Consider the following 27476-nt stretch of genomic DNA (forward strand, 5'->3'; position numbering starts at 1 on the left):
CACTATGGGGTAATATATATAAACGTCGTGTAACCATATTTGAGCGAACTAACATTAGTAGCATCACTACATGTACAGATATAAAGTTAACAAATGTCCTTTTAATCCTACAGAAATTAAATATATGTGAAAAATTAAAAGCACTTCTATATTTAGAGAAACACATGAAGTTCTTATCCTTATCTCTAAGAATCACGTATTTTAAGGATAACAAATATGGCGGATTTTGATAAGAAGTGTTAGTTAGGTGTAGGTGTATGTTATTACTCCTTGTTTATTTTATCCATGGTCAAAGATGTAGCCAAATTTTAAGGGAACAAGATCAAAATGAACCCAATAGTTGTACTGTTAGCTTATGGATCTTATCTGCATGGTTATTGTATTGTTGGAGACTGTAGCATATGGAACCATCCTGTCGCCGGAGTGTTTGGCACACACATAATTGTTCTTCTGTTGTGTTTAATGTTTGCTGATGCTACACCGTGGTCAAGAAACTACCAAAGGCCTCCCTTATTCCTTGCCGTAGTATTAGAGGTATGATAAATTTAATACAGTATTAATTAAAAATGTTTATATACAAGGATTTCAGATAGAATTTGATATGTATTTTACAGTGGGAGTCACTCATGAAACTTAAAGATAATTTTGTTCTAAGAATTTTCTCGAATAACGTAAGGTGCAGCTTAAGAATGTGGGTGTGGTTCCGCGTAAACTGTAAGACACTTGTCTTGGCATTTATTCCGAAGTTGGGCGTCCGCTTTCGCCACCTTTTTTCGCTGTTATCTCCTTTGCACACTTTGTCCAATTTGTTATTAGATTCATTAATCCGTGCTCTTCACAAACTTTTAAAAGATTTTGCTCGTTATCAACGTATTGCTTCACAAATGTTAAAACTGTTAGTTCATTGCCCTCCTACATTCGCCATGTTGATAACATAAATGCTTGTTTCTTTCCCACAATGCAACTGTTCGGTTACCTTGCGCCAAGTAGTTCCCTCCGCTCGCCGTACAGTCCCATGCCGCTTATATATAACAAACAAACAGATTTTTCGAGACTCTTATATATTATCAAACATACAAACGATCAAATTGTCCATATCTTTCCTGTAAATTTTAAAAATTTTGCTGGAAATGGACGCCCAACTTTGGAACTTAACCCCTTGTCTTTGCTGTGAGAAATCCTGTGTTCAATTCCCAGTAGAACACTCGGGAGAAAATGTGTAACATCCTCTTCTTTTTTTTTTATTCATACCAGACAATTGGTGAGATGATACCTAACATACAGGTCTCAGGCCACTTCCTTTCTTCCTCTCTATTCCGGGTATTGTACTAGTCGAGGTACGGTTTCGGGCTTGCAGACATTGATGCTGATAATGGCCAGAAATATGGGCATTAGTTCTGTATCACCGGACCACACGAAAAATCGAAAAAAGGGGTTAACTTTACAATGCCCACTCCAGCTGGTATACTTACTCAGAATCGAGGAATTACACTCCGTTAATTTTATGAAAATGGATCAAAACTTCCTTCCCTACTTATCTTATTCTACTATATCCTACCCTATTCTACTATACCCTTTTAAAGCGGCCCTACTTACCGATGCACAGCTCGATGCGAAATCGTGTGTTGTAAATTTTACCCCAAAAAAGTTCCAAAATGTACTAAATTAGGTTAGACCTTCAAAACAAAGGCGTGTAAACTTTTCCAGGAAATCGAAGAAAAGGGTGTATTATTTAGTTTCTCCCACAAATCACTTTCTAGTATCTCTGGCTTAAGTACCAGCTCCGGAGCCGTCAATAAGGATGTGCATTTGCATTATTCTGTGCAGATTTACTTTAGCAGGTCTTCAGTTTACGTAAGTGATAAGAACTATCGTGCAAAAGACACTAACCAACGTGTGCTAGCTGTCGACTAAAACGCACGAAGGCTATCTAACCAAGTCAAGGCAGGGGGGGGGGCGGTAACGAGGCACTGCGTCCGTATGTAACAGGCGCGTCAACGATGGTTATTATACATAAACAAGGATAGCGCAAATCATAGGACATGGCACAAAACAATTATATGTGGATTTGGAGGAGATACTAAATGTCATCCAAAAAAAGTAACAAAATGTACTATATTGGATATAGTTAGGTTAGACCTTCAAAAGAGAGGCGTGTAAACTTTTTCAATTTCAAGTACAATTGCGTAGAAATATACGTGCCATTTCTACACTGCCTTTCCCGCGACTAAATTTAACAAGCGTACCTCTCCGCTTCCACATACAGTGCTGCTTAGAACATCATAAACAACCAACGACAACTTTCTTAACTTCAACTATTCTCCTCACCTAACTTTCACTCACTTTTTCTAATAAATCAAAACAGATTATCAAACTGACCCTGTAAATTTCTTAAAATTGGTCCGGTGATACAGTGCTTAAAAATGATATGAACGGCTGGAAAATTTCGAAATATAGGTGTGGAGGAGAATGGAGAGATTTAGCTGGATCGAGCGGAAAGCGAACGAGGGAGTGTAAGAGAGAAAATAACAATTCTAGACATTATTATTAAGAAGAGGAACTAATTGGAACAATGACTAAGAAAGAATTGTGTCATGAAGGACTGCTAGAGGGTATGGTGGAGAAAAGACAGAGAGAGGCTGAAGGAGACCACAATTAATGGACGATATCAAACACGAAAATCGTACGTGAAAACGAAGAGGTTTGCGGAAGGCCGTGGAGCATGGAAGCTTCTCAGTTGCGGCAAGTGACCTGTCAATACTGGCAGGATACCTATAATGATGATGATGATGATAATGTTGTCGAAAGATATGGCATACAATATATCTATCAATAGGTCATATCCAGCTGAAAAATGATGTTTCAAGGTAAATTTTGATGTGTAGCTATTTATTTATTTATTTTTTTTTTTAATGACATTCGTTCCCAATCTGATGCAGTTGGAAACTTTTATTCTGCTGGAATAATTATTTATTTATGTACGTACTGTGAATAAAAAAGAACAGAAATCATTCGATAGCAGATTACATTTTCATGTCTGATTTCTTCTATAACAGTAACATATATAGATTTATCAGAGACATATATATTCCTAACAATGTCACAATATTCCTAACAGTGACAAATATATACATAACAGGAGCACACATACTTCTAACAGACACATATAGGCCTACTACTAACACTGAAGCACATCGGACTTTCTCATAGTCAAGCGGTTAGTGTATTCGCCTTTGACTTGGAGGCCCGGGTACGATTCCCGGCGGAAGCTCACGTAGTTCAGATTTCACGTTAAACAGTAAGTCCCCATCTCAAAGAGCCTTGTTGCTGAAGAGGACGCTGAACTCAAAATCAACTCAATTCAACTGACACATATACTCCTAATACTGATATATATACACCTAACAATAACTCAATACTGCTAGTAATGACACAATACTCATAACAGTGACACAATACTCGTAACTATGACATATATACTGCTAATGACGCATATACTCCTACAGAGACACAATACTCGTAACAGTGACATATATATACTGCTAATGACGCATATACTCCTACAGTGACACATACTTGGAACAGTGACAATACTCGTAACAGTGACACATATACTGCTATTGACGCATATACTCCTACAGTGACACATATACTCGGAACAGTGACACAATACTTGTAACAGAAACATTTATACTGCTAATGACGAATATATTCCTACAGTGAGACATATACTCGGAACAGTAACACAGTACTCGGAACAACGACATATATACTCCTACAGTGACACAATACTCCTAACAGTGACACATATACAGCTAACAGTGATACATATACTCGTAATCCTAACAATGATGTCTATAGGTACTTGTAATTATTAGGATATTTACCATTACTACAATTGAACCTCATGGAAGCCTGAAAGAGAAAAATGTCAAAAGGTTGTTCTAATTCTACTGTTTTCTTTTAATTTCTTACAGTTTCTTTATGTCTGTTTCTTTTACAACATAATACTCAAATTCGTCTGGTTTCCTCTCATAGATTCTTTAGCTGTCGGGTATCTTCAAGTAGCAAAATCAGTAAGTATAAATTGTTAATATTATTTACATATTATGTAATTGTTTAATTATTTTTTTTACAAAAAAGTAGCACTTGTAAAATATTTGATAATTATCAGACTGAACCATAAGTAATATATTGAGATTAGAGTACATTGTTAAATCGTATTTTGAGTAACTAATATGCAAGATTATTATTAATAATAATCAGTTGTATAGTTAAGTGCATGATAAAGTAGCATGTAGTTGCGTATCAACGTGGTGATCAGTATTTTGTGTTACTTGCCTGCATATTCCATGTTTGTTTCAAGTGAACAATATGTTTGCATTTTGTATGCCAAAATGTCCCAAAGTGCAAAGTTTCGTATTTGCACTGTACGGTACGTCCAGGGGTTCAATGGAAGATTCCTCACCCTTCTTCCTTCCGCCCCTTTGCATTGAATTCGTCCAAATGAATAGTTTAGGTCTTATATGCCCAAAACTTTCATCCTGCAGCAAATATCACGCGTATATGTCAAATAAGGTTTAAAGAAAAAGGAATATGTTCTATAGTCGGACGCTGTATGAACCGCTCTCCAGTGACGTAGCACTATCGTCTAAAGCAGAAAATACGTAGTGCGCTTGTTGGCTGCTCTGATGACTTCTCGTCTTGGAAACAGTGATGCCAATCTGAAACATTATAAAATCCCGCGTCGGAAGGCAAAAATACTCATTTTGCTTTTTGATTTGCGCTTTCATTTCTTACACTAAACTAATTATACAAAATTTTCAAAATTTATGAAATATAATAGTGTATGTCACGCCCTTTCTTCAATAAATGTGTGAATTATCCGTAAATTCTGATCTTTTACGTATAGCAAGTATATTCCTTATTATGAGTAAGTATATTCCTTTATTGAAAGAGATAATTGAAAATGTTCATGACAACATGTATATTAGTTGTCAGAATGCTATCCTATCACGCTTTTATGCAGCTACCCTCTACGAACGTAACGAAGCTAGACAAGCTTCATTCTGCAGTCACTTCATGGGGAAGGTTTTGGAAATTGGCTGTTTCTCCTCTGTGGTCCTTGGTGCTTGTTTTCTGAGATTCTCAAGTCACTATATAAATCATTCACTTACTAGTATGGATTTTGTAGTTACAAAATTTGACAATTCGTACTGATGTAACGTTTATTGAAGTCTGCCTTATTTCGAAGAATTTTATTGGTGTCAATTAAGTAAAGAAACGAAAAATTCCACATAAACTACAAATTTCTACTAAAATTCACTTTATCTTTAGTTCTGAGGCTGAGAAGTGAAGTAATATGTCATAAAATATTAATGTCACAGGAAAAGCAAAATAGTGTTTTGCAAGACAATATTTTGTTGAATTGCGTCGATTGTTTATTGACGGAAAACTTGTTCACTTTCTGCGTAACAGTTGTCCACATTTCAAAACTTTTCTAGTGTCCCTCATACTAATGTAAGTAAGAAAAGAAATGATAACTCGGGATTCTCCCGTTTCCTCCCATTTTCTTCATTCCACCATTTCATTCATTCCTCATCATCACCGTCTCCGTCTCCTTTAGCCTAGCCGGCATAACCGTGGGACGTAAAACTCAAAAATTTAATTTAATTTCATTCCAATTTCGGCCAAAAAGTAACTTGTCATACCTCTCAGCCCCAGATTTGACCAATTAATGTAAAAAAAAAAAAAAAAAAAAAAAAAACACGGGTTGGCATCACTGCTTCCAAAGCATTCAGCTGTTGCCACATTACGACAATAAGCAAAAGTCATACAGCTGGGGAAGGTCAGATGTGTGCGCGAAGTTGCAACACAGTATTAACTTCACGTGCTTTCACATTAGCAAAGTTTTAACAAAAATGGGTTGGACTAGGTCGGGAGTAACAATGGCGGAAGTATAGCAGTGAAAAATATTTTATCTTACGTTTCCTTTTAACGAAATTGAGTGCCTGTGCCATCTTTCCTTTCTATTTTTAAACTCACATGCGGAATAAGCTTTCTGTTTGCATTGAATGAACTGGAATTTTAAGGTGGATCACTAGGTGTTCTCGGTGCTGTGTTAAATGCTGCTTGAATAATGAAGCGTTGCCAGATAGTGTCGAGTGTTTACTGATGCCAGATAATAAGGGAAGTAATCATGAAATTCTGCTTGAATACTTACTGGAGAAATTAATTTTCGACCCTTACCGGAGTTCACAACTAAGTTCCGCTTCTCAAACTGCAACGCTAGAATTCAGGAATTTTCTTATTGTGACTGTTACAGTAAACGTACAAATTTGGCAACAACGCACTATGGCGTTCTGCGCAAGTTCTTCTCAAAAATCTATTTCCTTAAATGTAAATTAATATTTAAAGATAATGTGAAAAATAACAGAAGAAATGGTCAAACAATACATCTATTTCATAATAAGATCGTTACTTTAAAATACTTTACATGTACAAATAAACATTTCATAAAACTGGGCACTTCTAGTAAGATGTAACAGCAAGTGCCATTTTGTGTGCTTATTGTAAAACGAATCAAATATTTTCTTTTATTTGTTACCTTTTTCGATATCGGAAGACACAATCAAATGAATCAGTGTCCTGTGTTGTAGCTGAAACATAACTCTATCTTATAGTGCAATATTTATTATGTGTAATGTTTCATTGCACAGTAGTTAAGGGAATGAACTAAAATATGCACTGACTCCCGGGTGGTGATCCACCTTAATGATTTCTTCTGCAAATTTAAAGGGTTTGTCCGTAACTGGCCGCCACGCGGCGCTCCAATCGACAGCAGCGCGCTTCGCGGCGGGGTGTTCAGGACTAGCTCAGGAGAGTAATGCTCCCGGAAGTAGGAACGAAAAACACACTTCTGATTGGTTGGCGTTATCTATGTCTTGCCACGTTGCATTTAAATAGCAGAATTCAGATGATTTTTCTTATCCGTCCTCGTGGCCGAGTGGGCTAGCGCTATATGCTAGTAACAAAAATCTCTTTTGGCGTGAGTTCAAACCCGCCCGAGGAAAGTTTTTTTTTACATTTTTATAACACTTTTTAAATTAAAATAAGATACTCAAAAATGTGATTTACTTACTTTTGTGCAGATAAGTAGTAGTTGTAGTAGGAACGGGTTAGAAGCCCCGCAGGGCTCGTTTTGTTGCCCTTGTACTAAATGATATAAATTTTGTGACCAAGTTAAAACAGCTGGCTAGAGTAGCGCGCGAAAAAGCGTACTTCCGGGAATATTACTCTCCCGAGCGGGTCGTGGGTGTTCAAGCTAAGCAACGCACCGGGCAGCAGTGTTCGTAGTTTGAGAGAAATTTCCCTAATCTAGTGAAATTTTATAGGTAAATTTAGCGAAATGGGGAAAAGGGAATTTTTCGATAAAAAGTGAAAAATCCAAGGAAATTCTTGTACTGACTGATTGACCAATACAAATACTTAAATTTTTCCTTGTTCTTCAGAAATAAACCAAAACAATAGCAATAGTTTATGTTTCGTGCGGATATTAGGTCTTCAAAGTATCACGATTTAAACCAGTTGTTGGATGGCTGTATTTACAGGGTCCGAATTAACGGGGGGATGAGGGGGATTTTCCCCCTCAATCACATTTTGTTTCCCCCAAAGAACTCAATTGAAGTATCCCCAACGGGGATGCTCACTTCCCCCCCCCCAACAGTGCTTACTATAATTCCAAATTTCACTGATTTTTGTCATTTAAGTTTAATCTTGGAAATGAGCGATGTAAACTATTCACTTTTGGTCATTTCTAATTTCCCCACTTTTTTCACCGTTCAATTTAGTTGAACTGTATTATTATGACTACAGTTGTGTCCTCGTACTCTTCAGTTTGTCGTTGTTCGTGCATTTGAATGTATTAATTGTACAGCGGTTGGCCAAGAAGAAGTAAACAAATAGCTTTTTCCACCATACTTGGCGAAGGTGGGCAATGTCATATCATCTTGTACATTTGTATCGATTATCATCTTGTTTTAATGTTTGTTATATTTCATTTTCTAGTGTATTCTTTGTGAGCACATGGTTGTCATTCCTTACAGGTTTGTGTCTAGGCAACTTAAAAGATGCATTTAATTTGTGGTAATCAGTGGCAGCTTTAGCAGGTAGGCAAGAGCCTACACAAAATTTTGAAAAATATATAAACGCTAAAAGATACATTAAAGAGTAAATATATTTTCCCCTATTTATATTAATGGTAGATATTTATTTAACAAATATCATCAACCACTACTGTAAAAGTAATTTCCCACTGTCATTAATCAATCACATGTGTATGTATCCATAAACGAAGAAGCAGGCCTATCCGGAATTAAAATCCTAAAGCCCCACCTGGTGGTAATTGGCATAGTAATTATAATGGCTATCGTTGCGTTGCCATACACAAATTTTACTATATGGAATTATACCTAGTTATTGTCGGTAGATTTATTGATTTAATAAATCTTTTATTTATTACAAATGTCATGTCATATTTATGTATGTGTGTGAGTGTAGGGGATAGGCATTTTTGTCTCATTTTGAATTATTGCACCTTCAGATTCTACGTCCTGTTGGTCTAATTTTATCACCTCCAATATAAATTATCTATTTCGCACACTGTGTATTTGTGTGTATTTTTTGTTTTAAAAAGTGAAGAAAAACGTAAAAAAAGTAGAAGCAAAAAGCAAATGAACAAAACAAATGTGGTTGGCACTTCCTTTCATACAGCTAATTAATCTTATCACAAAACTTCTGTCATAGGAATTGGACATTCAACAAATAAGGACAATTTGATAATGAAAGGGAAAATTTTGTGTCAGTCGAGGGAAATTTCCTTAAATGCTACGAACACTGCCGGGCAGCACTCGCGTCTGAGCTCTGATGTTCACTCGTGACACAAAAGCTATTTTTGAGTTTTTGTCATGGCAGCAAATGTGACAATTGGAGCGTTCCCATTAAATTTTGCTTTTACCTGGGCAAAACCGCTTCAGAGACGCTTGCATTGGTGAAGGAAACTTAGAGAGATGACGCCCTGTCAAGAGCCCAGGTTTTCCGGTGGTTCAGTGAGTTAAAGAACAGACGAGAGACCGTTGGAGACATGGAGCGATCTGGACGTCCTTCAGGGAGTGGTTTGGACAAAAAGTGTGGTCAAAATGAAAAATCTCTTGGTCTCCGACCGTCGTTTGAGTGTAAGATTAATCACTGAAGATCTCAACATGTGCAAACCAATGGTTCACAACATTATTTCTGAAAATCTGTCGTGACAAAAACTCAAAAACAGCATTTGCTCCAAGCTGATCCTTATTGCGTCAGAGCTCGGACGCGACTGCCCTCCGGTGCATTGCTTAACTTAGATCCCCATTACAATTTCACCCACTGTTGAGCGTGCTGCTGGCTACTGGAGCGCCACCCGGCGGCCAGTCTCATTACTTTGCGGAAAAAACCCTGTATTAAAAATGCCTCCTCCTCCGTGATTTTTTTATTTATTTTATTTTTATTTTTATTTTTATTTTTTATTTATTTATTTTTTTTGTTATTTGTAATGTGGTGATATAATAAATATAAGTTAAGTAATATTAAGAACGCGAGGGACATTTATCTAGACTTGCAGAAGAACTCAGTAAAATCACGTGATTAAAAATGGAATAAATTCTGAACGCCGCTAATGAGTATATTTAATTGTATCTAATAGGACATGCTGGAGCAGTAGCACAACACTCAGCTCTCATGAGAAGAGTACCAGAATCGATCCCAGGCCATCAGAGTTTGTGGTTTTCTCATGATTCGCTCGTTTCCTTTCATATTGTCTTTCCGCTCGTAGTGAAACGAGTCTCGTGCACAACACTAGATCACCCAAGTCATAGCCCTCAAACATTGTTTTAGTGTTACACAGGGGCGGATCCAGGACGGACTTCCTCCTCATTGTGTTTGAACAATTATTTTATCAACTTATATTTTTTTTACTACAAATTATGTAACACCAGTGGCGGATCCAGGGGGGCAATCACCCCGATCGTCCCCCTGGATCCGCCACTGGTGTTACATAATTTGTAGTAAAAAAATATAAGTTGATAAAATAGTTGTTCAAACACAATGAGGAGCATTTATCAACTTTTAAAGATGTGCATGCCATTACATAATATACTCCAATAATAATAATAAGGTTTGAATGTTGTTATATCATATCTTAAGTTCTAGATGAAATTAAAAAATAGTCAGGGTATACATTTTGTATATACATAAATTTATATAACGATACGAGAAAAACTTTTCTAGAAACAAGACAAAACAAGAAAGAACTCTTCGAGAATCGAGATGAAATTTCTTCGAAATTTACGAGAAAGCCTTATTTCTCGTCTCACCTCGTCTCATGTTCAGGAATAATCCAAAATATCCATCGTTGCGAAATGGATGGATAGGATATTATATGAATGACCTCTGAACCTTAGTATACTGAGTGCTCACTATATTGCGACCACCTCTCCACAGAAGAAAGTGTGGCCAGCAACCGAGCTGGTTACATGCCCACCTCAACTAATAGTATTGCAAAGAAGGAACATGCTCGAGGCTACATGTTGGCAGACAGCACACTGTTACAATGAAATGTCAGCAAGATTTATCCGCATTTTAATAGAGCATGATTGTTGGTGTCCGAGCAATAGGTGCGTCATTATCCCAGATAGCACTACTTGTCGGATGCGCCCGTTCATGTTTAGTGAAGGTGTACAAAGAATGGGAAGAAAATATTGTAACGGTCTTTAAGAGATGGAACTGCAGGGGCGTACGGAAGTTCAAAGTGTGGAGCGAACGTTGGATCAAACAGCTCGTGAAAGCCAAACGAATCATCAGTGTCAGGGAATTACATGACCAATACAATGGTGGATCGCAACATACATATCCCACGCAACTATACGGCGTACTCTGGCACGAATGAAGTTCCACAGCAAACGACCAGTTATTCAGAAAAAGTGTTCCGAGAGAGCATACAGTATTCCGGGGGCACTGCTGATATTATTCTATTTATTATTATATTATAGTAGTATTATTTTGGTCTCCTCCGGGGGGAAGTGCCCCCCCAAAACATATCTTGGAGAGACACTGCAAACGATCCAGTCGCTACCATTCGTCACATCCGACTTCGTCGCGTTTGAGCATAGGAACACTCTAATTGGACCGTGGATGTTTGAAAAAAGGTATCTTGGTCCGATAAATCACGATTTGTTCTACTTCTCTCGGACGGGTGTGTGCATGTGTGGCGCCAACAGACGAAGCTATGGATCCCTCGTGCATGGTGCGTTCTGTACAGGCAGATTGGGGCGGCTGTATGGTTTGGGGATGCTTCTGTTGGCATGGACCTGGACCGTTAGTGTGTATGAACCACAAGGTGACATCTGTTGTGTATCTATAGGTGTTAGGGAATCACGTACACCCTACAATGCAAAACTTCTATCCACACGAACATGGCATTTTCCAGTACAACACACGGTGTTACAAAATCAGGACTACACTTGCTTGGATTAAGGAACATTCCACGGTGCATGTGACTTGGCTCCTAACTCACCGGATCATAATCCTATAGAACTTTTAAGGGGTATTATGGAACGAGCTCTTCGCACCATGACTCCTGCACCGGCATCTATCGGCTCATTGTGGGATACCATTAGGAATATACGGTGTCAAATCCCCATGGAAATATATCAGTAACTACAAGAATCAATGCCACGCCTTATCCAGGTCGTCATCTGAGCAAAAGGTGGATCAACAAAGTATTAGGCCTAAGTAGGTGTTTACAATTCAAAGAGCACTCAGTGTATGTTTAAAGTTTATGCAAGAACTATGCGTGGTAGGAGTAAAGAAAATGTAAATCAGAATGATGGCGATGGTTTAGAACAGCGTTTCCCAACCGGTGTGCCGCGAATGGGTCGCTGGTGTGCCGCGAGGAAATCGGAACAAAATTAGTAATTCTATAGCAATCAAATTGCAAGACATACAGAAAAAGGTATATTTGTATTTCAAATTACTACTCTGAATCTAAAATTTAAAGTTTCATACTGTGTTACTTTTCTGTAGAACATTTTTCTGTACATTTCTAATTTTGAAAAAAAAGTATTTGTTATCATTGTTATGACCATTATTGCTTCTTTATTGTTGCAGACTATTTCGTAACTTGAAATTTTAAAATATTATTCAATCCTTCCGGCAAAGTAAACATGCATACGAATTACCTATATTTGTGTTTTAAAAGTAAAAGAGATTCGTTTGTTCGTTCGTTATTTAGTGATCCTCCTTCTTAATGAAAGGTTGGATACAGTTTTCGAAAAAAAAAAAGTGTATTTTTAACAACTTGAGCCCTATATCTGATTGTAATTGTTTTCTATTTTTAAATTAAAATGAAAAATAAGCATAATGATTTACCACGGGGAAACAACAGTGGTCTAGCTTTCTTCTCTGTGAGAAGGATGTCAGTAATCAGAAAAAAAATACTACAGTATTTTATATTTTCAAATAATAATAATAATAATAATAATAATAATAATAATAATAATAATAATAATAATAATAATAATAATAATAATAATAATAATATGTGTGCCGCGAGAATTCAAGTTACCCTGAAGTGTGCCGCAAGTTGAAAAAGGTTGGGAAACGCTGGTTTAGAACATGAGACTTTAGAGCTGCTAAGGAAGAAACTTAATTGCTAGACAAGAGGAAACAGTGTTCCCTCTTCCTATAGAGACATACACTTTCCTTTAAATAGAAACCTGATTATTACTTGTACATATAATATTAAATAATTCACTATGATTTCCTTTGTCTTCATAGATTGTAAGCATACATATTCGCAATCCATTCGCGAAATATCTTCGTTGCTGCATTCCCCACTTAACTGCACAGTCCACAGTGGATATGACTGTGAATACTCTTGCAGTACTTTTGGCTCTGTACTTCTTATGTTCTCCTCGGAGAAGCCCAGTTGCTGCATTTTTTGGGTAAGTGAAAATAAAACGATTTCTTAAAACACGTTTCTTAAGTTTTTCTAACTTTGTAGCTGGGTAGAATTTCTAGTAAATGATTTCAGTTTTCAATTCGAAACTTATATACTTATTAGAAATTAAATATTACTGCTATTGCCGTATAGTAGGAACGGTTTGACAAAGCTTTGTAGGCTGATATTCATACTATTATCGAGTTGCTGAAAGGTAGCTTCTGACAGATAGCTGCACATGTTGTAAACAAAACGAGAAGGAGGATTGTTCGCCAATCACAGCAGTATTCTTTCACGCTGTTGCTAAGCAACGAAGGTCACTGACTGCGCTGTTGCCGGTAGTTGAAAAAAAAAGACTTGTTAAACATCTTGGGCCTTGTGCAGAGTCGTTTTGACGTATGATTAGCATCATACTAAATGACTGACGACTGTAGGAAACACATGTTAATCGAACTCTTTAGAATGGTACTAATCGCGCGTCAGAACGACTCTGCATAAGGCTCCTTAAGTTTGTCACCAAAACTGCTGTCTCTGTTGCGGAGCCTCTGACAACAGCGCTTCCAATACTCCACATGCTCTACCCAACTGTCAGGGGTATATGATTGTGCATATATGTGCGTGTGTGATATGGTTGTCAAATCTTATGTTTTCAAGTAAGTTTTTACGTTTGTCTGGCAAATGTCACTATGTGAAACCATATACCATATGAATGTGGTATGTCGCCACGAATCTTCTCTTATCTCTTTGAAAAATTTGGCAACCGTAGTTTCATATAGAATCAAAATACTTCATACAAGTAAAAGTTGCTTTAGCAAGCGCTTGCTGAGCAATACAGCTGCAAAATGTTGAGCATTAAACCAACAAGTTTGTTCACTTAAAAGTTAAAAGAATTCTTTCCACGCGGTTTTAATATTGACATGTACAAGTAACAAAGTAAATTAAATTCATAGGGGAGACCGGGGTTATTTGAGTCAAGGGGCTATTTGGGTCAAACTTAAGAAAAAATGTGACTGCGCACTTAATATGCGCAGCGGTACGCTGAACTCACATTCATTTACGAGTTCGTTGGTAAAGAAAAGGATGTATGTGTCCTTGATTTGCTTCTTTTTTACCAGTTTCTGTAAATGTGAGACTGTTCTCAGCAAGGTGGATTGCAATACTTCGTATTTTGGTCTGATATAAAATAATGTCTGTATAGTACAGTGAAACCTGTCTATGTTGGCCACCATCGGTTCCATCGAAAAGTGGCCAACTTAGACAGGTGGCCAACTTACAGAAAACAAGTGTGATTGGTGTATTTTTAGAATAGGATTTCTAGTATTACTTGCTTGTAAAAATTTTAATAAGCAGTGGCACGACAGCTATTTATAAATAATACATATAGAGTAATCATAAAAATATACAGTACTAGAAAATATTACTATAGTATGTTTAATACATGTGCATATCTTTCTCTTCCTGAAAACTAGTGTGGTACATTGGATTATTCGGATTGAAAACACAATAACACAAACAGCCATGAAATAGAAGCGTATGTATGCATTTTATTGAAATTAATATTATGTCACACTGAGTTATTCAGATTGAAAACAAGAAAAGCTAAGTTATAAATTGAGAAATTCATATGCAATTTATATGACTTCTTTTCAGTTGTTACTGAATTCCTTCAGTTGTTGGTTCATTCTAGACGTATTTGTTTTATTCTTTTTGGCAAATACGCACATTCTAATATTGTAGTTAACTACCTCTTGTTAATGAGCTGGAAGTGTTTCCCTCGGAGTAAAAGATGTTTTGAGAAAATCTTGAAGGAATTCATATCTCAAAAACTCCGCTATCTTTTGACAAGCCGACAGGTGCCAATAGTTGACAATTGAGATGATTGGTTTTTAACCTTGAGAATTTTCCGTAATTACTAAAGCTCCCCACTGATGAGAGAAGCTGATATAGCTAATGGTTTTACCAAAACAGACAGGGTAAACAAATACGTACAAACCATTTCCTAAATTCCTGTACGTGCGTTTTCTTATTCACATCTTTCTTTCACCACCCATTTATTGGGGTAGTCTTCTGGCCATTGACCTCCAAGAGCAAATCGGGCGAATCCTTGCTTCTTTTCTCCAGTCACAAATACAGAACATCTGCCTCTCATATGGGAATACGAAAAAGTTAAGAAAAATAACAAAACAGTATTTTGCGTGGCCAAGATACGCAAGTAAATTTATCATTATCATCATAGGATAAACATTGCTTCAGTGTGGCCAACTTCCAAGATAGACAGGTGGCCAACTTATAGAGTGGTAAGTAATGAATGTCTTATGGGAAAATGCAGGTTCAAGACGAACTAGGCCAAGATAAGCAGGTGGCCAACTTAGAGAGGTGTCCAAGTTGACAGGTTTCACTGTATAAGATGCTGTACCTGTGTAAATGCATATATTTGTAAAATTATTACCGCACGCGTAAAACAGAACGTCAGCATGTTGTAAGCGCCATTATTGGTGCACTCCTCTGTTCTGTGTGAAAATAGTACGTTCCTACGTAAGCATGTGCAAAACGGGGTTATTTGAGTCGAAAAAATTGGAGCTATTTGAGCCAATTGGGGCTATTTGAGTCAGGTGTAAACTTACGTGATTATCTTTAAGTTTTGTATTTATGGTTCAGCATCCTATGTGATGCATGTATGTAAAACAAAACACTTCATTTTCTTTTTAGATGATACGAGCATACAAATCAAAACATAAATACAGCAAGTGGAGTAATGAAGACATGGAGAAAGCCATGTAAAGTGTAACAGAAAGAGATTTAAGTTTATGTGCTCTGCAATTTTCCTTTTGACACTTATTGAAGGAAAGTACTGTTCGAAAGGGCGAGACTAGCTTGAGTGATAATATTGGAAAGTTCAAAGTACAAAACTGAAAGTCATCGGACACTCCACAATACCGACAAAAGAACAGAAGGAAGTTGGTGTTGCGAATTGTGACTTTCACGGAAAAAGGACTAAGCTGCACCATGAAACGATTCGTAAAGTTGTGCGTCCATGTGTAACAATAAATCAGATTCCACAACCTTTGAGAAGCCAGCTGGTGAAGATTGGTTTTCAAGCTCGATAAAAAAGACATCCGAACTTATCATTACGAAAACCTAAGGGACTTTCAAGAGCTCATGCTGAAGGCGTTAATAAGGAAGCATTGAGTCTGTTACTTGAACGATTGGTCTCAACATAAAAACAACAGCGTATATACGATGTGGATGAAGCAAAGTCATTGCCAAGAAGATGGGAAAATTTGAGGTATTTACGTTGAGAGAGGAGAAAATGTCATTGTGATAGTCGATTGGAACGCAGTTGGACAATACATCCCACGATTTATTATTTTAAAGATCAGCGTATGAATGAAAAATTTGTAAAGAATCTACCACCGACTTCTCAAGTTTCCTTATCGGGTAGTGGTCACGTTAATAAAGAGCTGTTTGTTTACTGGCTCGAATTTTTTCCAAACAAATCGGGATGAGGTAAAATGTTTGTTAATTTTGGAAAGACATATTTCTCACTCTTCGGTACCAAATTTCTCAAAAGTAAATCCCCACGTTAAGCGGGTTTGCATATCCAGGCTCCTAACTATGAAAACATTTACGATCACTCCAACAACAATCATTTCACAGATTCAACCTGTTGTATATAAGTTATTAGGACGTAAAATTGAATATAATTTATACGAAAAAGACTTTTATGCATTGCAAGACCTATAACTGCCAAATATTCACCACAAACTTATAGTCGTATCGACATAAACAAGAAGAAGTGTGAAGCAGGAAACTACTTTACCCAAAAGTCAAAAGAGACCCGTTGAAGACATACGAACCGGTCGAGGGCTCACTACTAGTCTATGAATTAGAAGTTTATGTGTTCAAACCCTGAAGGGAGTATTTGTTGCTTTTTTTTTAAGTGTGTTCCTATTTTCATCAGAGGATTGAGAACATTTCTTTAAATAAATCTTTGGCAACTACTTTTCTCTCAAATTCCATTAGAAAGGAACATTATATGAATTGCAAATCTAAACTCCACAGCTGAGAACAAAATATTATGTTCAACATTTCATTATTATCCTTTGATTTGTAATGAAAAACTAATTATAAGCATTGACGATTTCAGAAGATTTTCCCCCGGTAATGGTCAATATATGAATGAGAGAAAACTGATAAAACATTATTAGTCCACTTTGAGCATGATCGAAGATAACTTATGACCACGAAGGGGGAAATTTATGTCGACAGAGTCTCAAATTCTCCCACAGGTCATGCCCTGAAATCATCACTGTTTGAAAGGTTTCCTTAACAAATAGAATATTACATTTATTTCTCGTTCTACGTTTCGAATTGGAAAAATCATAATTTTAAAGTGAATTATAATACGATAAGCATAAAGATTTATAGAACTAATGAAGCAAATATTCTTGTATAAGTTACCGATTTCTAATTAAAATTTCTAATTAAAACTCGAATATTCGTTTGCATCGCACTTTAAAGTAAATCCTCTATATATATATATATAATTCTTACTGGAAAGTATGTCTAACTCCAATTACTTTTTTAATAATATATTTTTATTGTAATACTTTTACTATTCCATGTTGTATACACTTCATTTCCCAAAGCAAAACCTCGCAGATGTATAGTGGACTAGTGAATATTATCAAATAAATTATTATTTTGTTTACGTAAATACTGCATCGCCTCATTTGAAACTTCGTACTTTAAATAATAATAATAATAATAATAATAATAATAATAATAATAATAATAATAATAATAGCCATACCTTTATCAGAATTTCAGGCTTAGTCAATAAATGAATTCAACGTGGTCTCTATTCGAAGTTCTATTTAATCGAATCCGATAGAAATACAAAGAGAAACTTCGAGAACAAGTAAAAGAAAAATGTTACTTTGGTGGGACTGAAAGAAACTTTTAGGAGTTCTTTACAATTTACAAACAAATGCCTTAGACAGTTTTTTTCTTTTCTTTAAGTTAACTGATTCACCGAACGTATCTGAGTAACTTGTCTCTATTTTCTACTCGGTTATATACGTTTTACAATCATTTCTGTTAATCATGAACGACACGAATACGAATACAAAAACATCTAAGAGAATTAAAATTCCAAACTCCCCCACCGGGAATCGAACGCGGGACCCCATACACCTTAGGCACACGTGCTAGCCACTAGACTAGCGGGGAAACCAAGTGAAATGCATTTTGTAGTATCTGAAGTTTACACCTATTTCATCCTGCTGTAATAATGTTTACCGTATTCGTTACTTTGAGGAATGGTATATGTTATTCATATAGGTTCTATTACGTATTCGTCCGTAAATATTATATAAATTATCAGAAGTATTCATGATCTTCCATGGAAATTCACTGGTGCATGCGCAGTAGAAACAGAAGAATGCAGTTAACTGATATTAGTCAGAATGCAAATTTCTAATAGGCTATCAGAATTCCTTAATGGAAAGTAGTGGTTCCCAGGGGACGCGCAGCTTCCTCCTGAGTAAGCATGAAGTGGGAGTAAGGGGGCGAAAGCTACTGGCAGAAATGAATTGTAAAATATATTATTATTATTATTATTATTATTATTATTATTATTATTATTATTTGTCATACCGCTAAATCAATTTCTTCACTGCTTTCTCGTCACAGCCCAAAACCCAAGTGATCTGAATGAGAGTTTGTTCCACTTTTACTCGACTATAATTTCTCCTCGCAGACTAACAGATAGTTTTCTACAGCCTTTAGAGCTAGGCATTTTGACAACTTGTAGAAATTTGCATTGTGATTCGTATTAGTAATGACAGTAAAGTGGATCTTTCTGTTTCTACTGTGCATCATCAGCATCATTATATCAGAAGTATTCCGCCATTACCAGCGGGTCACTTATCGCAGCTGAGAAGCTGCCATGCTCCACAATTTTCTGTTAACCTCTCCATCTTCACATATGATTTTTCTGTTTTGATATCGCCAATAGCCTAATTATGCTTCTGTATAGTCCACATACCATACCCTCTAGCACATCCCTCATGATACAGTTCCTTCTTAACCAATATTCCAACCAGTTTCTCTTCCTCTTCTTAATAATATTTTTCTCCTTCCATTTCCAACCCTCTCATTCGTTTTCCTCTCGACCCAGCTATTTCTCTCCATTCTTCTCCACGCAAATATTTCGAAAGCCTCCAATTGTTTCTCATCATTTCTGCGTAATGTCCATGTTTCTGTCCTATAAATACAGTAAACTACAGTACACGAAGCATTTTATGAGTCTTTTTTTCAACTCTAAGGCCCCACAAAATAGTATTTTCTTCATCCTAAAGGATTCTTTCGCCATTTCTATCCTTGATTTTATTTCACGTTCGCATGTCATATCACTAATAATACTACTCAGACATCAAAAACTAGTCACCTGTTTTTTTCCCGCTCCTGCTTCTATATTTGACACCGATCGCTTCGTTTCAATCACCATGGATTTTGTCTTTCTAACATTTATTTTTATCCCATATTCTTCAGAAGCCTTTCTCAAGTTTTCTACATCTTATTAATTTTCTTTTTATATTCTGCAACAACGATCATATCAACCCCAAACTGTATACACCTCATCATTCTATCTCCTACCGAAATTCCATCTTCATTATGAAAACTGATTTTTGCTATCTCTTCTACATAGCTATTAAATAATGTCGGCGAAATATATAATATCTGTTGAACTCACCTTTCAATTAGACTGTCTGTCTACTGTGCATGCGCCAGTGAATTTCCATGGAAGATCATGAATAATTCTGATAATTTATATAATATTTAGGGACGAATACGTAATAGAACCTATATGAATAACATATATCATTCCTCAAAGTAACGAATACGGTAAACATTATTACAGCAGGATGAAATAGGTGTAAACTTCAGATACTACAAAATGCATTTCCCTCGGTTTCCTCGCTGGTCTAGTGACTAGCACGTGTGCCTAAGGTGTATGGGGTCCCGGGTTCGATTCCCGGTGGGGGAGTTTGAAATTTTAATTATCTTAGATGTTTTTGTATTCGTGTTCGTGTCGTTCAAGATTAACGGAAATGATTGTAAAACGTATATAACCGAGTAGAAAATAGAGACAAGTTACTCAGATACGTTTGGTGAATCAGTTAACTTAAAGAAAAGAAACAAAGTGCCTAAGGCATTTGTCTGTAAATTGAAAGGAACTCTTAAAGGTTAGTTCCAGTCCCACCAAGGTAACATTTTTCTTTTGCCTGTTCTCGAAGTTTCTTTGTATTTCTATCGGATTCGATTAAATAGAACTTCGAATAGAGACCACGTTGAATTCATTTATTGACTAAGCCTGAAATTCTGATAAAGGTATGGCTATGATTTTATTATTATTATTATTATTATTATTATTATTATTATTATTATTATTATTATTATTTAAAGTACGAAGTTTCAAATGAGGCGATGCAGTATTTACGTAAACAAAATGATAATTTATTTGATAATATTCACTAGTCCACTATACATTTGCGAGGTTTTGCTTTGGGAAATGTAGTGTATACAACATGGAATAGTAAAAGTATTACAATAAAAATATATTGTTAAAAATATTGATTAAGTAATTGGAGTTAAACATACTTTCCAGTAAGAATTATATAGAGAGAGGATTTACTTTAAAGTGCGATGCAAACGAATATTCGAGTTTTAATCCGATTAGAAATCGGTACCTTACACAAGAATATTTGCTTCATTAGTTCTATAAATCTTTATGCTTATCGTATTATAATTCACTTTAAAATTATGATTTTTCCAATTCAAAACGTAGAACGAGAAATAAATGTAATATTCTATTTGTTAAGGAAACCTTTCATACAGTGATGATTTCAGGGCATGACCTGTGGGAGAATTTGAGACTCTGTCGACATAAATTCCCCCCTTCGTGGTCATAAGTTATCTTCGATCATGCTCAAAGTGGACTAATAATGTTTTATCAGTTTTCTCTCATTCATATATTGACCATTACCGGGGGAAAATCTTCTGAAATCGTCAATGCTTATAATTAGTTTTTCATTACAAATCAAAGGATAATAATGAAATGTTGAACATAATATTTTGTTCTCAGCTGTGGATTTTAGATTTGCAATTCATATAATGTTCCTTTCTAATGGAATTTGAGAGAAAAGTAGTTGCCAAAGATTTATTTAAAGAAATGTTCTCAATCCTCTGATGAAAATAGGAACACACTTTAAAAAAAACAACGAATACTCCCTTCAGGGGTTGAACACATAAACTTCTAATTCATAGACTAGTGACCCAAACTGCTCGACCAGTTCGTATGTTTTCAGTGCGTCTCTTCTGACTTTTGGGTAAAGTAGTTTTCTGTTCCACACTTCTTTTTGTTTATGTCGATACGACTATAAGTTTGTGGTGAATATTTGGCAGTTATAGGTCTTGCAATGCATAAAAGTCTTTTTCGTATAAATTATATTCAATTTTACGTCCTAATAACTTATATACAACAGGTTGAATCTGTGAAATGATTGTTGTTGGAGTGATCGTAAATGTTTCCATAGTTAGGAGCCTGGATATGCAAACCCGCTCAACGTGGGGATTTTCTTTTGAAAAATTTGGTACAAGCTCTCAAATTTTGTGAGCAGCATGACATATAACTTTTGTGCTTGCCACCTCACACTACTCATGTATTACAATATTACAACCACTGGATAGAGCAGTGTATTTTTATGACATCAGCACTTCAGAGCCCTGAAGTTCAAGTGATAATCGAATTTAAAAGTCCAGTCTGGGAAATATAGTTAAGAGCACATTGGATGTACAGCATATGATGGAGCAATAATTCCATCGTATGCTGTACAATGACGAAAATTCTTCTCACTCTTACATAAAATGTCATATCTGAAGGAAGAAGAAGCAAAGTACAGCTCTACTTACTTCTCCCGAAAATGTGCAAAAGCTTCCAACGAAACGGAAGTTACAAATGGGGAGTATGGTAAAGCCTGCTCGAAGACGAAAAGCATCAAGACAAAAATAAGTAGGCCCGTACCTTAAAGTGTTGCATATGCTACACGTGATGATGATAATGATTAGAATGAATATGAGAGCAATGTAAAAATCAATGATTGTGTAAGGTAAAATATTACTGTAAAGATCAGTGAGCAAAGAAGAATGGAACCGTTGTCAACATTGTAAACAGTGGTACCATGAGACATGTGTTGGATATTATGGGGGAAAAACAGTTTGTGTGAAGTAAGTGCCTCTGGGTTACACATTTCTTGGTAAACTTCATTGTCTCGTACTTCAGGATTTCGAGAAATTAGTGATCTCTCATAAGCTTGTATAGAAAATAATTTTCATGCGCTTTGCTTTCTTCAGCACAAGTTTTGATTTTTATCTTCCTATACATTTAATTTTGATTGAAAAAAACTACTCGTAAAACTGATTTTGAACATAAATCTTATTGTGAGATCATTTCTATTTTAACAGTTGAATTTGAACTACAGTTTTCATTATTGTGTATTCTTTCTGTTTACTGAAAATTGATGAAGAAAATGTAAAACTCTCCGAAGTTTCTTTTTGCGTTATTCTGTCAGAAGTTCTCTTTTTTCTCGTTTGTTTTTACAAGTATTTATTTCAAAGGATATAAGTCAAACCATTCTAAAATGAATCTATACGTGTAAGGTATTATGTATTATATAAGAAAATTAATAGTCTTGTATTATTACATCGATGAAGGAGTTTTAGCTTATCCTTAAAACTCTTTCCTAAAGAATTGATCCACTTATTTTCTTTTACTATGAAGTTTTTATTTTTACAAATTACATAGAAAAGAGCATGCACACTAATGTAATTAATGTAAACAATGTTGATACAGTGAAATACCCAAATAACCCCGTGATTTTTACTAGTCTCGAATTCCGCCATTTTTATTTTAAATTCGTATCCTGAATTTCAGTGATTTAATAGGTTTTTTATTCTTTAATATGTTGTACTATAATAATGTACGTAGATTATGGCCTAATTATTTAAACTCTGAAGTGCGTCATTTTTTTTTTTTTTTTTTTTTTTTTTTGGAAATTTTGAGTTTTCCCCTACTATACTCAAATAGCCCCGGTCTCCCCTATTTCATCTTCCAATTGTAAGCATTTTTCAAATACAAACAAATGAGTTTGGTTCAAAGAAACGAAAAGTTTGTTTAAATTTAGCGTACCTTTATAGAACCGAAGCTATTTGAGTCGTAAACCCACAGTTTAAGGTGGAATCCAAACCATCGTGTTACGTATAATCTTCGCACACTGCGAATCAAATCCACTACAAGTACCAAAGGCACAAGAGCTAGTTACAAGATTAAGAAAGAGGAAGAAAAAACAGCGTCGCCCTTCGAACTTTTCTAAGGGCTACTTAAAAAGTTAAAATTTGTTTTAAAATTCTTTATATATTTGAAATGACTCCTTAGCATTTCGGCTAAGAAATATATATAAAGATGTGATACTTATTATTGTTTTCACTGGCGGATATAGAAAGTAAAAACTGGGGGCAGCCACATTCTAGAATATAATAAGTATATCACGAGTTTAATATAACTTTCCAAAATATATAAATAATACAACGAGATACTTTGTATCGTTTAATAATTATCTGTATCTGGGGCAGAAAGTGCTTCTATACAAGCACTATACTTGATATAATGCTAATTTAAAAAATAACAAAAGAAGAATGTTTTTAATATATGTAAGAAATATACATTATTGTATAATTGGTTGCTATGTAGTTGTTTATGGATACCTAATCAACATGTATGTTTGCAAGACAGTTTGTGTGAAAATACGTTAAAAGAGAATCAACTAATAAATTATTTAATACTCATCATCGACTTGTAATTTCGATAGAAAAGGTGAGAATACTAGTGGATATAATTACTGAAGATATTTTAATGTGCAAACAATTACTGCCACTAAAGATTTACTTATATTATTAGCCGAACCAGGTTGACGACTACCTTTGGTGAGTCGTTGTAAAAATTTTGGTTTACCTCACCCGGGAATCTTGTAAATTCATATCCTGAAGTCTAAAGTAAGGGTGAATTTACTTCAGTAAGAAGGTTCATGACTACGAACTTAACTATACTTAGAAGTGGTAGAATAATCACAAGAAAAATCATGATCGGTGAGGCAGTGGAGAAAGAAACTGTTGACAGTGGTAACAACGAACAAAATACAGCACCTATTGTACCTGAAATGTTGACATTAGAAGACAAAATTTTAATGGCATTACAACGACAAGAACAAAGCCGAAAAGACGATTTGGAAGCCATGAAGCAAAATTTGGCTCAGATGTCCAACGAATTAAAGCAGACGATGCAGCAGAAATCCGAGGAATCCAGCAAACAGTATGAGGAATTAAAGCAGACGATGCAGCAGAAATCCGAGGAATCCAGTAAACAGTATGAGGAATTAAGTAGACGATTGGAGCAGAAGTCCGAGGAATCCAGTAGACAGTATGAGGAATTAAGTAGACGGTTGGAGCAAATAGACCAAAAATCAGAAGAGACGAAACAATCTATTATCCAGGCGGTGAGTGACATCACATTACAGTTCGATGAAAAGCTAAAAAGAGTATCTGAAGATTGCCAGGATAATTACAACCATGTAATCCAAGAAGTCAATTGTGTAAAAAAGGATTTGGAAGTAATAGAATCTTCTGTACGTCAACAAAAGATTCAGGTCACGGATAATTCTAACCAAATACGTGCAAATACTCAGTTGATATCTACTTTACAAGAGGAAATTAGGACGTTGCAGATTAAGGACAACGCATACCACAACAACATGGTTAATGAACGTTTGGAGTTCCCTTGTTCACAAGAGATGACCTCGCCTTCACCAGTAGCAGATCAATGTGGACCTTACGTTATCTCTTCTTCAAGTAATCCATCCGATGAGGACATTATTTTGGAAAGAATTCATCCAAGGAATACAGATGGGCGGAAAAGAGATGGTGGAACTACACATCACGCAGTAGGTAGGAATTGTCACTCAACACGAACACGGAATGGTGAAAGAAAGGTAAAGTTAAGTGTAAAGATGAGTGAAATACGTGCTATGAGTAAGTTCAGTGGTAAATGTAACGAAAATGCTACTTCTTTCCTAGAAAAATTTCAGGATGAGTGCAATATAATGTGTATAGATAAATCGCAATATATGAAACTAATCCCTCATTTATTACTCCCACCATGTTCTTTATGGTCTAAAGCAGTACGAGATTACGTCAATACATATGATGAATTCAAAGCAGCGCTGATTGCAAATTACGAAAATGACTTTTTGCTTGCAAACAGAGATGCCACGATTAGAAACCAACCTTTCAATCCTCGTTTGCACAAATCTGTTGTTGATTTTGTTGTAAATACATATAACGAATTAAAAGTCGTGAATCCACTGCAATCGGAATCTAGAATAATTGCATCAATTCGAAATTTACTACCGTTTAAACTACAACAGATTCTGTTTTCTACACAGTGTATGAGTTTTAATCACTTATTAATGCTTGTTCAATGTTATGAAACTCAATACCATGCTCAGAACCATCAAGCGGGATTAGGCAAAATTAAAAACAATCCAGATCATCTTGTACCTGTTCGTAATCTAAATATCCGTAATGTGAACCATACCGAACATAACCTAAGTCGAGCAAATTTAAGCAATCGGAACGTGCAAAATAGGCAAAGATATGTTGGGAATCCACCTAACCTAATCAATCGTGACAATAATTGTGTCAGATCACTTAATCGAAGTAGACTCAAAAACAGTCAAAATACATGGCGAAATTCCAGGAATACAGTAAACTACATGGATAGACGTAATCGTAATTCAAGAGATGGCACTTCGCATCAAAATCAAGATAATGACACAATTCCTGTACAGAACAACAATACGGGACATAATCACGATTGTGCAGTACAATGTACTTTATTGGAACCATACACGAGTATGAATTTAAACTAACTGCAGCTGATGTGGTAGGGGTTAAACCCATATCAGCTATAGATTCTCATGAACATTTATCTTCAAATTTATGCGATAATGTCAAACCCATATCAGCTATCGATTCTTATGAACATTTATCTTCAAATTTACATGTTCATGTTAATGATGAAAACGACCTTTTACATGACGTATCTGTAAATAATTATTCGGAAATAGCAGTTAATAGATGTCAGTATCAATTTATGCCTGTAGTAAATCGTTGTTGGTCCATAGATGATAATGTCAATGATGGTTTTGATGTTGAAGAAAATTTTGTATTTTTAAAATCATACAGTACAGCTAAAATACCTGTCAAAATCAATGGGTTAAGCACGGAAGCTTTACTGGACACAGGCGCAAACGCCTCTCTATTACCATATTCGTCATGGAAAGCAATTACTAGTAATTATTCGAATCCTAAATTACAAAAGGCTCAGAATCTCATTATAGTCGATTTTACCGGCAAACATAAAAAGAGAGTAGCTGGAATTACTCGTGTGACAATAGCTATTCAAGATTTTGAAATGTCAATCCCTATTCTTGTGATAAAGGAACTGAATGAAAAACTAATTATTGGTTTAGATTTATTATCTCAATTGCGTGTCATGCTTGATTTTAGAAATCAAACGTTAACTATACCCGGCATACCTCAGGAAATCGTTCAGAAACTGCTTCCAAAATCTGATGATATTGCTTGTCAATATAATAATGTTCCTAATGTATTGAATAATGTTTCTGTAAGTTCAGAAAGCGATAAATTAAATGATCAACTAACGCAAGTCACACAAAATTTGATGGATTCTAAGGATGATGTATTGTTTTCTGAGTGTGTTAAGTCACTTGAAAGTAGTCTTGATTTTATAGATAATACAGTAAAAACTCACTTTAAGGATATCCTATATAAACATAAAAATGTCTTTTAAGAACGTCCTGGGTTTTGTAAGGATTTTGTTTATTCTTTTAAGGTTAAGACAGATAAACCCATTGTGACTAAGCCCTATGTAATAGTAGTAGTGGTCGACGTATGGCTTAATGGCTCAAAGGTCAAAGGTCAATGACCTTGGCCCGGGGTCAATGACCTAGGGGTACCTAGGACCACCCCCTCTAAATTTTGGCAGGGGTACCTTGGCCCACCCCTTAAATTTTGGCAGGGGTACATAGGACCACCCCGCTTAAATTTTGGAAATTGCCAAATCTAAAAATTGGGTATGGTAGCCTAGGACCATAGTATGTACCTCTATCAGTATTGGGTGTCTATGTCGTTCCCTTTTATGGGTAAAAAATTGCCAAAAATTGAAATTTCGGGGGTTTTTGACCTAATTTATCCCCTTTGATGAGGTGTTATTACCTTATATAGTTATATGGGCGTATACAGGGGT

At 35.6% G+C, this 27476-nt stretch overlaps 1 protein-coding gene across 1 annotated transcript in view; it reads left to right on the forward strand.

The window, feature by feature from the left end:
• Positions 1-217: 217 nt before the first annotated feature.
• Positions 218-27476, forward strand: part of LOC145679676 (uncharacterized) — a 43274-nt gene continuing 16015 nt past the window's right edge. The window contains exons 1-3 of the mRNA XM_081750250.1: positions 218-534; positions 3978-4076; positions 12868-13034. Coding sequence (XP_081606376.1) covers positions 328-534; positions 3978-4076; positions 12868-13034 — 473 coding nt within the window. The 5' untranslated portion in view covers positions 218-327. The remainder of the gene's footprint in view (positions 535-3977; positions 4077-12867; positions 13035-27476) is intronic.

This window comes from Thermobia domestica, chromosome 2, assembly GCF_964235325.1.
Source record: "Thermobia domestica chromosome 2, izTheDome1.hap1.1, whole genome shotgun sequence".
NCBI classification, from domain to species: domain Eukaryota; kingdom Metazoa; phylum Arthropoda; class Insecta; order Zygentoma; family Lepismatidae; genus Thermobia; species Thermobia domestica.